This window comes from Microcaecilia unicolor, chromosome 2, assembly GCF_901765095.1.
Source record: "Microcaecilia unicolor chromosome 2, aMicUni1.1, whole genome shotgun sequence".
Lineage (NCBI taxonomy): Eukaryota > Metazoa > Chordata > Amphibia > Gymnophiona > Siphonopidae > Microcaecilia > Microcaecilia unicolor.
The window spans coordinates 211401586-211416502 of record NC_044032.1 but is presented as its reverse complement, the minus strand read 5'-3'; the positions used below and the strand labels follow the sequence as shown (position 1 = coordinate 211416502).

General features: G+C 42.7%; 1 protein-coding gene across 1 annotated transcript in view; it reads right to left on the bottom strand.

The window, feature by feature from the left end:
• DAPK1 (death associated protein kinase 1) overlaps nucleotides 1–14917 on the bottom strand; it is a 314806-nt gene that overhangs the window by 172439 nt on the left and 127450 nt on the right. Inside the window, 1 exon segment of the mRNA XM_030193688.1 lies at nucleotides 11120–11341. Within this exon segment, the coding sequence (XP_030049548.1) occupies nucleotides 11120–11341 (222 nt within the window).

Genomic DNA, 14917 nt, shown 5'->3' with positions numbered 1-14917 from the left:
AAAACCCACACATTTAGTAGGAAAGTTATTTAAGATGAATTTGTATATATGAGTTGCAGCATGTCCAGAGAGTTGAAATTGCTTGGAAATATTAATAATCTCAGGAATATGGGACAGCTTTTGTATTTGTAATTTATTCTTCCTCAACATTGTATTAAGCTGTAACCATTGATTTCCAAGTGTGATTATTTACGTCAATGAAATCATTGAGATCCCATATACCTATGCGTTGCCATTGTGACCAAGAGATTTGATTTTTTTTATTAATTACAAATTTGGGATTATTCCATATAGGTATATATGTGGTGCTTATCAAAAGAGAATATTAATTTATGAGTAGTGTTAATGATGGGATTCAAGGCAATGCTTTTAGGAAGGTGCATGCCAATTAAATGAGAACGTACCAGCGGATCTATAATAAATTGTTCAAAAATTAACCAGCTAGGTAAAGAGGTAGTAGTGAGAGGAGAGATCCACTCGAAGCCCTGACGAATAATGAAGGCTTTATGGTGTGTTAAGAGATCAAGAAACCTTACCCCACCCTGCAATTTAGGAAGCTTTAGTTTACCTAAGGAAATTCTGGGTGTCCTAAGATCCCATAAAAAATTAGAGAGCAGTTTTTCTAACTTTTTATAAAAAGAGCTAGGAAAGATGAGAGGAATCATGCTTAAAATATATGTAATTTTAGGTACTATCATCATCTTAATAGGGTCAAGCCTACCCCACCATGATAAATTGAGCGGAGACCAAGATGAGAGGGAACTTTCAACTTTAGCTATAATGCTATCAGAGTTGAGTTTAATAGTGGTAGGGAGGTCCCTATCAAAGAAAACGCCTAGATATTTGATAGAAGAGACTACCCATTTAAGGGGGTAACCAGAAATGATAAAAGGAGTACAGGCATCATTTAGAGGCATTAGCTCAGTTTTATCCCAGTTGATTTTATATCCCGACAGCCTTAAAAATTGGGAAATTAGCTGAATAAGTGCCTGCATAGATGCCTGTGGATTAGTGAGGTATAACATTATAACATCAGTTTATGCTGAAAGCTTAACCTCATCCTGACCCATATGGATTCCAGTAATATCATTTGAGCTTCGAATGGCTGCCAAAGGGGGTTCTAAAGCCAGATTAAACAATGGCTGTTTTTGTGGCTATAAATATAACACAATGTTAAAAATTTTAGTTATTGAACTTTAAACTCAATCTTATTACTCATTTGTTAAATGATAAAGATATATACAGATAAATATCCTTAAAAAAAACTGATGGTGTGCCTTGACAATTTTTGCACCTTGTAAGTGTGCCATGAGATGAAAGGATAAAAATCACTGCCCTAATCCTTCATTTGTCATGATTGTCTTGACTAAATTGTAAGCTCTGTCCAGGGGCATAGCTACGGGTGGGCCTGGGTGGGCCCAGGCCCACCCAATCTTGGCTCAGGCCCGCCCAAGCGACGACGACTGGAACGGCGACTTTTACCCGAAGTCGCAACGACGAACGGGCAGGCAGCGCTGCGGTAGTAAAAGCAACAAGGAGACTGGTTCGACTCTCCGTCCTTCACTTCCCTCCCTCTGCGTCCCGCCCGAAAGGAAATGACGTCAGAGGAAGGCGGGACGCAGAGGGAGGGAAGTGAAGGACGGAGAGTCGAACCAGTCTCCTTGTTGCTTTTACTACCGCAGCGCTGCATGCCCGTTCGTCGCTGCGACTTCGGGAGTAGACTGGAACGGAAGTTGGCTTGGAGATGCTGTAAAGGGGGAGGGGGGACACGCTGGATAGAAGGGGGAAGGGGATGGACAGAAACAGGATGGGCAGGGGAGAGAGGTGAATTGCTGGACAACAGGGATGGATGGAGGGGGAAGGGGAGAGTGGAAATTTGCTGGAGCTGGATGGCTGGAGGAGAGGGCAGGGGAGAATGGAGAGTTGCTGGACAAGGAGTGGAGGGCAGGGGAAAGAAGAAAATTGCTGGACATGAATGGATGGAGCGGAAAGGGGAGAGAGGAAATCTGCTGGAGATGGATGGCTGGAGGAGAGGGCAGGGGAGAATGGAGAGTTGCTGGACATGGAGCGGAGGGCAGGGGAAAGAAGAAAATTGCTGGACATGAATGGATGGAGCGGAAAGGGGAGAGAGGAAATTTGCTGGAGCTTGATGGCTGGAGGAGAGGGCAGGGGAGAATGGAGAGTTGCTGGACGAATGGATGGAGGGAGGGAGGGGAGAGAAGTCAGGAAGGAGGTGCACATGGATAGAGGGGATGGAAGAGAGGAGAAATGCTGGACATGGATGGAGTGGAGGGCAGGGAAGAGAGGAGAAATGTTGGACAAGGATGGACGTAAGGAAAGACAAAGGAAGGAGATGCACATGGATAGAGGGGAAGGGAGAGAGGAGAAATGCTGGACATGGATGGAGGGAAGGGAAGACAGTGGAAGTAAATGCACATGGATGGAGGGGAGTGAGGAGAAATGCTGGATATGGATGGAGGGAAAACTGCCGAGTTTAAGGGCTGGTTTGGAACACGTTGAGGGCAGATACTGAAACTCGAGGAAGGATAGGGGCAGGGCTACAGATGGTAGACAGGACGCATAAGGACACAGGAGTATGGTGGACATGGTGAGTGAAAAAATATCAAATGGAAAGAAGACACTGCGTAAAACAGAAGACACTGGGACCAAAGCGAATAGATCAGACAACAAAGGTAGAAAAAAGTATTTTATTCAGAATTTATTAATTTGAATATGTCATCTTTTGGAAATGTGCATCTGTGATATTTTGCATGTAAGTTTAAATTTTTCTGGTATTGCTGCATGCTGAGTCTGACTTCTTGAGTTAACTTTCCAGTTCAGTATTTTGCCTTCATATTTTTTGATCTTTAGTTCCTTGTGTCATGTCTGTTGTGTCATGTGTTTTTCAAGTGTGATCAAGGTGCAGTATTCTGCTAGCATGTAGTATTCGCAGCCCTTTTTGTTTTGCTTTTTTTCACGAGGTAGTGTATTGGTGTTTTAGAGCCTGGTGTAATTACAGTTCTGCCTTTTCAAGCATAATGTTGTAGCTCATCCTGTCCTTGGAATTAGTGATGTTATGGTTTTAAAGATATGAATGTGTTTTTGCACAAGTTTGTGTATAGCATTTTGCAGTGGAGAGATTGTGGGATAATGTAATTATATTTAAAAATATCAATTTTTCCATTAAGTATGTATGTGGTTATACTGATGCAGGGCAGCTGTTGGGCAGACTACTTAGAAATCCATCATCAAGCGAATTCTTAGGCATTATTTTGTAGGATCCCAAGAGACACTACTCATACTTATATAGACAGTGCGTGCCCACCCATATTACCTCTGGGCCCACCCAAAATCTCAGGTCTGGCTACGCCACTGGCTCTGTCAAGCAAGAACTTTCTCTTACATTTTTAGTGTAGTAGCGCTATAGAAATGCTAAGTAGTAGTAGTACAGTGCTGAATACATCTAGTAGTGCTATAGAAATAAGCAATAGTAGTAATAATATTTAGAAGACCATTCTGAGGAGTTGTTAGATGAGTCAACAGAGGCATATGCTATGCAGGTCTTTCTATTTCTTAATCTAGTCTGTTAAGCCGCTTTGATTTGCTCATTTAAACCCCCCCCCCCCCCAAAAAAAAAAACAAGCAAACAAGTCGGCCTACAAACCCACTAGTGCTGTTTATGTTCAAAGCAAAAGTCATTTTGCATTAAAAATTTCAAACATTTGCCGATTTTAACAGATAAGCGAGTATGGCATGTACAAACGCTTGGACACCCTTCTAGATTTTTTTTTTTTTTTTTAATCTAGCTCACACTTTTACAGTTGTAGTTTAAGGCGAGTTATATTGTAAGCCCTTTAGAGGCACGAAAATACCTATTGTGCCTGAACATAAGCATGCACCTAAGGTAATAAAGGGGTTAAGTGACTTAATCAAAGCCTAAGGAGCGGTAGGGGAAGGAAGTGACATCACGTCACCGAATGGCTGCTTAGGTATATCGCTCTCTCCTTTACCACATTAACACAAGCGTTACCCTGCGCCATCAGTGGTTTCTTCTAACTTATTTTCTGTCTGGTGTATTGTACTAGCTGCCTGGCCATGAGTAAAGCCTCTTCGTCCACCAGGATAGATAAGGAGCATTCGTCAGGACGTGCTACCAGTAAGTGCTTCCAGCGCCATGTGTCTCCAGTCCCCCTTTCTCTGTCAGATTCTGATTCAGTGCTTTCATTAGAAGATACTCGCTCGATTTCAGTTAAACGAGGCGTGTCTAAGGAGCTCCGTAAATACCTTTCTGAAATCCAGGCTGAAATTAAGTCTTCCAAGGTAGAAATACTTGATCAAATGGACAGTATCAGCACTGATCTCCATGCGTTTGGGGGGGGGGGGGGGGGCAGCATGGAAGAAGCTGAATTAACACCTCTCGCATTTAGCAGCTGACCTGACAAGAAGATCTTTATAAGCTGGATGACTTGGAGAACCGGGGGCATTGCAAAAAGCTCTGGTTCCATGATTTCAACGTATCAATGACGACGCCTAGATCCCTTTCTTGGTCCGTGACTCCTAACGTGGAACCTTGCACGATGTAGCTATAACTCGGAAAGAGGAACCCGAATTACAGCTACGTTGTGCAAGGTTCCAAGTTAGGAGTCACAGACCAAGAAAGGGATCTAGGCATCGTCGTTGATGATACGTTGAAACCTTCTGCTCAGTGTGCTGCTGCAGCTAAGAAAGCAAATAGAATGTTAGGTATTATTAGGAAAGGAATGGAAAACAAAAATGAGGATGTTATAATGCCTTTGTATTGCACCATGGTGCGACCGCACCTCAAATACTGTGTTCAATTCTGGTCGCCGCATCTCAAAAAAAGATATAGTGGAATTAGAAAAGGTGCAGAGAAGGGCGACGAAAATGATAAAGGGGATGGAACAACTCCCCTATGAGGAAAGGCTAAAGCGGCTAGGGCTCTTCAGCTTGGTTAAAAGATGGCTGAGGGGAGATATGATAGAGGTCTAAAAAATAATGAGTGGAGTTTAACAGGTAGATGTGAAGCATCTATATACGCTTTCCAAAAATACTAGGACTAGGGGGCATGTGATGAAGCTACAATGTAGTAAATTTAAAACGAATTGTAGAAAATTTTCTTCACCCGTGTAATTAAACTCTGGAATTCGTTGCCAGAGAATGTGGTAAAGGTGGTTAGCTTAGCAGAGTTTAAAAAAAGGTTTGGACAGCTTCCTAAAGGAAAAGTCCATAGACCATTATTAAACAGACTAGGGGAAAATCCACTATTTCTGGGATAAGCAGTATAAAATGTTTTGTACTTTTTGGGATCTTGCCAGGTATTTGTGACCTGGATTGGCCACTGTTGGAAACAGGATGCTGGGCTTGATGGACCTTTAGTCTTTCCCAGCATGGCAATACTTATGAACTTATGAGTTCCAGAGGGAGAGTCAATGGAGGATATTCCTGTTATTGTTTGCCCTCTTTGCTTGCAACTGCTGGGACCCGATGCTGATTCCACATCTTTGAACATAGAGCACAGCTGGACAATTGTCCTCAAGATATCATTGCCCTTTTCACTAAATTTCCAGAAAAAGAACGCATTTTGCAATGAGCCAGGCAGACTCTGCATTTGGACTACAAAGATTCCAGGGTCTCTGAGTTTCAAGATCTTTCTCAATTTACACTGCAGCTACACAGACTTATGAAGCCAGCTCTTGACATCTTGATTAAGGAGAAAATAGCTTATCGATGGGAATGTCTCTTTTTCCATTGCTTTGCTCTCCAAGGCAAATTGCATCACGTCCAGTTGCTTGCCTTTGTCTGGAAATTGTTTCACGAAGCTGGACTTGCTGTTACTGCATCACCTCCTACCACAATGGCTTCTGCTACTAGGGCTAAGTTCTAGCAGTGGCAAAGAGTATACACTAAACCTCAGAAGGGGAAGGAATCAGTTGAAGCTGTAGCTCCTGTTTGACTGCTTTGTTTTCAGCTTACCATTTTCTATGGACCTTTTTCTTATACTTTGTTGCTGGGGACTTTTGCTTTGTAAGCCTTGATGTCTAATTGATGATTGGTTGCTATATGCGTTACCGCTGCCAGAACCTGGTTACAATTGGGCAAAATAGCAGGTGAGTAAGATTATCTCTTTGCTTTCCTTGGTATGGAATGTATGTGTATGTGTGTGTGTGTGTGTGGGGTGATTGATTGGGAAGCAGAGGATCTAATTCACCACACCAAATAGACCCCAAACCAGAGGGTCTTTTAGGCAGTCTGATTGATGTTTGATGTGTGTCTGGGATGGGGGGAGGGTTGGTGGTATTTTAGGTGGGGTTCAGGAATAGAAGTGCTTTACCTGGTTGTTGTTTCCAAGTTTGTCCAGGTTGGGGCTGCATTTCAGTGGTGGGTGGGGAGGGGATTGCCCTATGCTTTTGCTACTTACTCTCAATGTGTACTGATTTAAAAAGTGTTACTTTACAATGTGAAAGGACTGAACTTGCCTCAAAAATGTCACAAATTGTTTAAAGAGCTGCTTTACTTGAAGCCTAAGGTGGTATTTTACTTGAAGCCTACGGTGGTATTTTTGCAAGAAACTCATTTTCAACGTGCTCAGGAATGGTTCCTCTCTCATCCTTGTTATCCCCTATGCTTACCATGCCTCAGCGATAGATGCCTCTAAGAAATGTGGAGTGGCCATATTATTGCATTCTTCCCTTCAAGTGCAGGTTGTTAGGACCAGGAGAGATTCGTAGGGGCATTTTTTTTGTTTTTGCATATTTTTCTAGACCAAGTAGAAGTTACACTAACCTCAATATAGACTCCAATCACCAAGAGTCTCTTTATCTTAAGCTCTGAGATGCTCTGTCTTCATTTACTCAAGGTAACCTTATCTTAGGGGGTGATTTCAATGTTACCTTTAATCCTTCTCTGGACCGTTCTAGTGCTGCCATGGAACAGACTTTCAGCTTTCATCTGCTTTGGTCTCTTTCTTGCAGGCGTTAGGTGTTAGTGATAGTTGGTGTGTCACACATCCCCAGGTTCGAGAGTATTCGTACTATTCTCCCACCCATGATTCTTATTCACACATAGACTATGTACTTCTCGACACCCATTGGACGGAGGGGGATCCTGCTTCCAATATTGGGAATATCATTTTCTTAGACCATGCTCCTGTGTGGGCTGTGGTCCCTTCCATTTGGGAGGAAGATAACGACAAGAGATGAACATTAAATACCCTTTTATTACATGATGCTGAGATTCTTGGTAGTTATAATCTCTTTTAAAGGACTATTTAGACGTGAATCTCCATTCTAGCCCTTTGTTAGGTATTGTCTGAGATGCATTTAAGGCAGTATCAGTGGTTATTTCCTCCAGCAGGCAAGTAAATGGGCCCGCCTCCAACGAGCTCAGCTGGCTAGATACTTGGATACCATAAATCATTTGGATGATTAGAGTCATAAAACTACCAGCTCGGTTTCTGCCTTAAGGGACCTGCAGGCAGCCCAGCTGCAGCTGAGCAGTTATGAATTGTACAAGCTCAGCATAAAATGGTTCACTATGAACACACTAACAAAGATGGCCACTTGCTAGCTATGAAGCTTTGCCAGCTGTGTATGAATCGTACCATTCTTCGTTTAGGGGATGGGAAAGGCCACTTTCTGACCAAGTTCTCTCAGATTCGTGAACTTATTCAGGAATATTAATGAGTCTCTCTACTCTCAAGATGATAGTCTTCATTTAGACGACATCAACACTTATCTATCCTCTTGTGATCTTCCTTTGCTGACTGCCACTCAACATGCTGACCTCATTGTCCCATGTCTCCTCACGAAGTTCAATTGGCCATTAAAAAACTTCCCACGGGTAAATCTCAAAATCTCCTAGCCTTGATGGGCTGCCTAACGATTTCTGTAAGTGTTTTGCTGTCTAACTGACTCCTCTACTCATTGACCTTTTTAATGCTGTCCACACAGGAGAGATATTACCACCTCTATGATGGAAGCCTAGATTGTGTGTACTTCCTATTGTTCTATTTCAGTGTTGAACGCAGATATTAAGCTATTGGCTAAAGTTCTAGCCAACCGTGTTGCAGAAGTCTTAACCGTGTTGCAGAAGTCTTACCTACTACTGTCCATTCCGACCAAGTCGGCTTTGCTGCTCACCATCAAGCTTTGGACAATGTTTGGCGAATGGTGGATTTACTTTGCTAAATGTGAACAAATCCCTATATGTCTTCTTTGCCTGGATGCCGAGAAGGCCTTTGATCGTGTTCATTGGCCTTTTATGTACAAGGTTATAGAGCGTTTTGGATTGGGCATACATTTTTAGGGATGATCTAAGATTTCTATTCTCCTCCTAAAGCATGTCCGCATCATTGGTGGGAACTCAGCAATGTTTTCTTTAACTCAGGGTACTCGACGGTGTGCTCTCTCTCTCATGCTTTTCGCTATGGTGATGGAGCCTTTTGTGGTTGCTGTTTGCTCGGATCCTAATATCTCAGCTTACTTATAGCAGATAGGGAGTATAAATTGGCTTTATTTGCAGATGATGTTCTTCCTTTGTTGACTTGCCCCCTTTACTTCCTTCCCCAATCTTCTGCGTTCTATAGCATGTTATTCAGCAGTTTCTGGATTCAAGATAAACATGAGCAAATCTGAAGCCATTAATGTTACTTTACATCGTAAAGATTTAGACTCCTTGCAGTCCTCCTTTTCTTTTCGTTGGGTCTCGCAAGGTATTTGCTATTTGGGTGTACTTTTGACTCCTTCCTATGCTGCCTTATTTCCCAATAATTACCATGTTTTGGTCAAGGCTTTGTACTGCGACTTGGAGCGTTGGGCTGGCTTTGACTTGTCCTGGTTTGGCCATATAGCTACAGTTAAAATGAATATTCTCCCACAGTTTCTGTACCTATCCCAGGTTCTTCCCATACATTTGTCTTGAGAATTTTTGTCCACTTTGCAGGATTGTTTACTTCGCTTTATTTGGCAGAATACGAAGCCCCATCTTCCCCGTTCCTTTCTATATCATGACAGGAAGAAGGGTGGTTTGGGAAGGGGATATGGGGGAATGGATACTAGAGAAGGGGGAGAGGCAGGGCAATGGATACTGGGCAAGTGAAGCAGAAGGCTACAAAAAGGAAAAGGGTGCTTGAAGGTGAAAAGGTGGAAATGGGGAAGTAATAGTGGGGAATGGGAGCCTGTATAAGGGAGCAAGACAAAGAGACTGGAGAAAGAAAGGAAATAAATGACAGGGAAGGAATAGGTTGATGAGAGGATGGGGTACATGAAGATGGAAATGGGGAACTAGAAGGTGGCTGACAGATGGGAATGAGATACAGGTGGAAATTGAAGGACTAGAGAAGTGTATGGAGGGAAAGAGGAAAGAAATGAAGTCTAGCTAAATGAAACAATTGGAAAGGATGAAATGGAAGGATCAGTGTCAGAGGTGATGGAAATGGAAATGAGAGTCTGTAAAAGGACATAAGTAAAAAAACAAGAGGAAGTGTTAGAGACAGACCAGAACTAACTGAACTAGAATAAAATGATCAGACCAAACTACTAAATATTTATTTTCAATTTTTAGAGAAAAATTTGCTAACTTTAAAAACGTAATTGCATTTTGTTATTTACAGGAGGAAATGCATTTCTGGTTTTTTTTTCAGCATTCATGTTAACAGAGTATGGTGTTTATTGGCATTTCCATTTAATTTTTTGTTTACATATTTGTTTCTAATTTGCAGTCTCCTATTTTTACTAGATGAGTGTCTATTTTCCTTGTGTAACAGATGAGATTCTGGTAACATATAGGTTGTATGAAGGAATCTGTTACAGCCCAGCTTGATCTCTTTTCTTAACTGGAGCTGTACTGCTGACTTATAGGTAGGGCTGGTGGTATTTTAAGTTTTGGACCACTCTATGTGCAAGGTTTTGGGTTATTTCACACAGTGTCTGGCAGTGTGAAGAGAGGAGCAGCATAAAACAGTGGGAATGGGATGGACCACGGCCCAACTAGTTTGTTTGCTGTACAAAACATAGCAGTGGCAGAGGACAGGCAGGAACACGCTTGGTTTTTTTGTTTCACCCCCCCCCCCCACCCCAGTACAAACAGCAAACACAGGCAATGGGGAGGCAGAAGATGAGATTTGGGAGAGATAAGGGAAGTGTGTGAGGATCAAGAAGGAAAGAATAAGGAGGGAGAGAAAGTGGAAGGAAGAGATGGAAAAAAGCAAGAGGAGAGGGAGGGGGAGGAAGGAGAGAGATGAGAGAAGAATTTCTGAGAAAAGATATGTAATAAAGGCCAGAATATGAGAGAAGAGAAAGGTGGTAGCATGCACAGAGAAGAAAGGAGGAAGGGTGGAAGAAGAGGTGAGGGAAAGAGGTGAAGGACAAGGGAATTATGGAGCGCTGGTGAGGGTGGGGTGAGAGCAGGAAGAGAAAGGCATGGAAGCGTATAGGTGGGATTAAGGGAAACACACAAAAAAGTGAAAACTAAAGAAGTGAAATGCAAGCTAAAAATAGATTTTGTCATCTAAAGGTTATCAATAGAAATCAAACAAAATAAAACATGGAAAAGAAAATAAGATGATACCTTTTTTATTGGACATAACTTAATATATTTCTTGATTAGCTTTCGAAGGTTGCCCTTCTTCCTAAAGGAAATGCTGAGAAATTAAAATGGATAGCAGCAGAAGAAAAAAAAAAACAACTTAGGAATGAGAGGAGAAAAAGAAATATAGAAAAAAAAAATGAGAGCAAGTGTGACAATGAATGCCTGTGAGAGAGTGCGGATAGAAGCACGCATGCTGTGGGAAGGGGGAAGAAGCCAGCTATCAATGCCCATTGACAGGAGGAGAAGAAAATTCATTCTTCCTCACTAATTCAAGCTCTCTTCTCCTTGCCCCCACCCCCCCAAAAAAAAGGTAAACTAAGCTTATGGTGCTCATTCAGGTTCCTTTTGTCTAATATAGCATTACATTTTGTTAGAAAATCAGAAACTGTTCAGTGCAACATATGAAAAAGGGGACCTCATTGGGTGGGTGGGGGGTGGGTGCGAGTGAGGGAACCTCTCACTGTATATGCACACAAAGACATACAAGGTAGGGAAAGGCAAGGCAACTCACAGTTCCAGGATGAGAATGACATCAGTTTTGTTTTCATACACTTCGTGCAGCGTGATCACATTTGAGTGCTGGATCTCTTTCAATATGCTGACCTCCCTCTCGATGTCCTCACGGGTCACCCCTCTCCGACTGGATTTTGTCCTCCGTTTCTTGATGAACTTGGCAGCATAGTAGAGGCCAGTGCTCTTCTCCCGGCATTTTTTTACCACGGCAAACTGCCCACTGCAATAAAATGAGTGAAAAGTACCCAACACTGATTAACTGCTGTAAAGACAGACGGCTTCATATTTGCTGCTAAAAACCCCAAACCACCTTTCCTTTAACACCTCTCAAGCAGTCTTCAATTTACACAAGCACTACATAAGACAAGGTGAGCGCAAACGTTATGCCCTCCCCACCCCCTTCCTGAGCTAAAGCAGCACTCGAATATTTTTGTGATCTGTGAAAGTCACACACTGAATATCATTTATGCCTGGGGCTATAGATTTCACAACTCAGTGGTTGGAAGACAAACCACAGAGAAAACAAGATAGCATAAGTAACTTAAAAATGTCATCCTATATAAAAAAAAAAATGCCTTTGACAGACATTTACAAACACATAAGAAAATTAAAAGTAAGTAAGGTTAAAGACCTTGGACAGAAACTTTATTTGATACAGAAGCTCATCAACACACTTTTCGGCTAACAATGCCAACTTTCAAATCATTTGTAATAGTATGTTGAAGTTGAGACATTCAAGAGGCAGGTCACAGGAGGATTCACATTGTGGATAAGAACTCAGCTACTTATTATTCACGGCACACTTGCTCTCACACAAATCATGCCAAGCAAATCACTCCTCAAAAGCCGACCTCAAACTGGACATTAGTTTGAGGTGGCGAAGAGAGAGTCTTGTGACCTCCAAAGTCCTTGGGGAAAGCACTGCCATTCGCAGATCACAGTCACCACACGGTAGAAAAATTTGGATGCAGCCTTGGCTGCTCACCACTTACAATGCCCCTGTTCTTATAGCAAACTGAAAATACTTCACTCCCACAAAGTAACTGTTACAGAATTTCCTTTCAGACTACTTCCTTTTGTAGCAAAATTATAAACTAGGCCTCAAAGACAAGTACTGATAAATAAGGCATGTTATTTTCATCACTGCCCCAATGTGTTCAACGCTGACTGCAATAAGTTACATTCCACTCCACTACCATCTTGATATCAGATTTGCCCCTAATGACTGCTAGATTTTCATAGATTTGCATTTTTGATGTTATGATATATTGCTATTTGTGTTTGTATGCTGCTCTGGGTCACACGGTGCCTAAGACTGTACCAAAACATGTTCCTTTGTGCATTTTTACATGGAATTGTAAGAGAATAGAAATTTGGATACAGGAGAGTACTATGCCACCAGTGATTAAGACAAGTTACAAGCCAAGCACAAAATGAACTAGTTAGAAAGCAGGGTTGTAGAGTCAGTACACCAAACCATCAACTGAAACTCCTCTTTTTGTACTGTCTGACTCAGACTGGTAGTAGGCTTTATATATATATATTTTTGTTCTGATCTAAAGTACTGGTAAAAGATTTGCATACAAGTATAAATTTACAATATATATTATTTTAATTTTGAAGTTTGCGTCAGAGTGGGTACATTTTTACTGACCGACTCCACCCAAAATTGCTTCCGACTCAGACTTCATACAACCAGTACCAGAGAGAGCCCACTAACATCTTGAAGGCACTCATCTACCTAGTGTTACCACAAACCAAGGCAGAGGATATAGAACAGGACTGAAAGCTTTCAATATCTGGATAACAGTGTGTTAAAACCAGAAAAACGACGACTGCTGCTAAGTTCCAGAAAGGATCACAAAAATGTGAGTATGCCCCAGGTGAACAGAGAAAGATGTTCCTTCCTTTACCCGAGTCATGAAAGAGACATATCCATTTGCCATCTACACAGTCACTTGCTTCAGCATGTACTGTTAATGTTTTTAATAAGTACTGTCCCGTATACACAGTACTCTAGTGTCCACATGTTATGCTGCCACTTACAGGTCATATTAGGAACTGCAATTAGTGTTTATCTTATCACAGACCACTATAACCTGCTCCAATAGCTTTTCAAAGCTGGTTAACTGTCTAATTTTATGTACTCAAATGGACTATCATGGCAATCAAAATACTTTGGTTGCATCTTTTATGACAAAACGAAAGTCATCAAACCACAGCATCCTGCTGTCTCTCTTGGAAGACCGGACAGCATTGCCTTTTCATCTTAATTCAGCTGCCTAAGAGTAATATTAACAAAATAAATCCAGAAAGGGTGGCGAATGTATGGCATAGTCTCCTATGTGCATTGGATGAAGGTAAATAGAGCAGAAAAATTAAGGAGGTACAGGATGAATAAGAGAATCATTAACTGCACAGGAACAGGGCGGACCACGTAAGTAATGGCCCAACTGTATTTCACATGGCATCAGCAATTAGGAAACTTTCAAAAACAGGGACAGGCAGAGGTAGGTTTATTTTTGCAACCCCTCCCCCAAATAAAATAAAGGTGCTTTTATTACCTGAGATGAATGAAGGTGAATACAGAAACTGTGTTTATTGACAGCACACCAGAAGTAAACTGGGCAGAGCAGATAGGACTGAAACCTTAGCCGTCATATTTCGTGCATGTAGCTCTGAACAAGAGTTTAGCTACCTTTATCCATGTACAACAGAGCAGGGGTTCCCAAACCTGGTACTGGAGATACCCCCGAATGTCTGGATATCTGCCTGTGAGACAGACTTGCATGCAGTAGAGGTAGTGCATGCAAATATCTCATGAATATTCATTGTGGATATCCTGAAACCCTGACTGGCTGGGGTGCCTCCAGGACCAGGGGCCAGATGCACTAAACTTTAACAAGCCAATAACGAGCCATTAACGAACAAGTAGTAAACCGTGGCATGCACTAAACAGTTTTTTCCGACGGCGGTAGCAGGTAATGAAAACGGAATACAAACGAGTAACCACCATTGTAATGTGGACGATTCAGGATGCACTAACCATACCGACGATTGCACCGACTCATTTACCGCGATATATTTAACGTGTGGTCAGAGCTGTCGGTAAAGCCGGAGCTGTCATACAGACACGTCATAACATGTCCTTGTGGGCGTCCTTGCCCCCCCGCCCGAGGTCGCCACTGCTCCCCGCACCCCCTGCATTAAAAAAATCGTGATTTTAGGCAACCCCGGCCCCCCTCCCTCCCGTCCTTCCTCCCTCTCTTTCTAAACAGCTCCCCGTCATCCTCCGCCCCATGCCCCCCCTGAGGTCATCGCCACCGCTCCCCCCCTCCACCGGGCCCCCCCAGCACCTCTCACCTCTGTGTGAAGGCGCTGCGACGGCAAGAACAGCTGATCCTCTTCGCTGAAGAGTCTTCGGACGTCCCTCCTTTCGTCCAGGGCCCGCTGTCCTCTGGGTCGTTGAAGGTTCTTTCTGACTCTGAGGAGAGGGAACTGATGGCGGATGAGGGTGACGACCCTACAGCAGCTCAGCTTTTTGTAAGGAAGAGCTCCCATCATTTGTTGTCCAGATGCTGGAGGTCCTGGACATTTCATCGCCACACTTCGAAGGCAGTGGAACTCCCTATCTTTTATGTCAGGGATGAAACATCCCTCTCGTTCATTCCATACTTATGAGGCTACGCAGGTACTTATTTCGGCCCAGTGGGAGACCCCGGACACTGGGCTACGAGTGGCATGAGTTATGACGCACCTCTACCCACAAGTGAGCTGGACTTCTTCTGACTCCCAA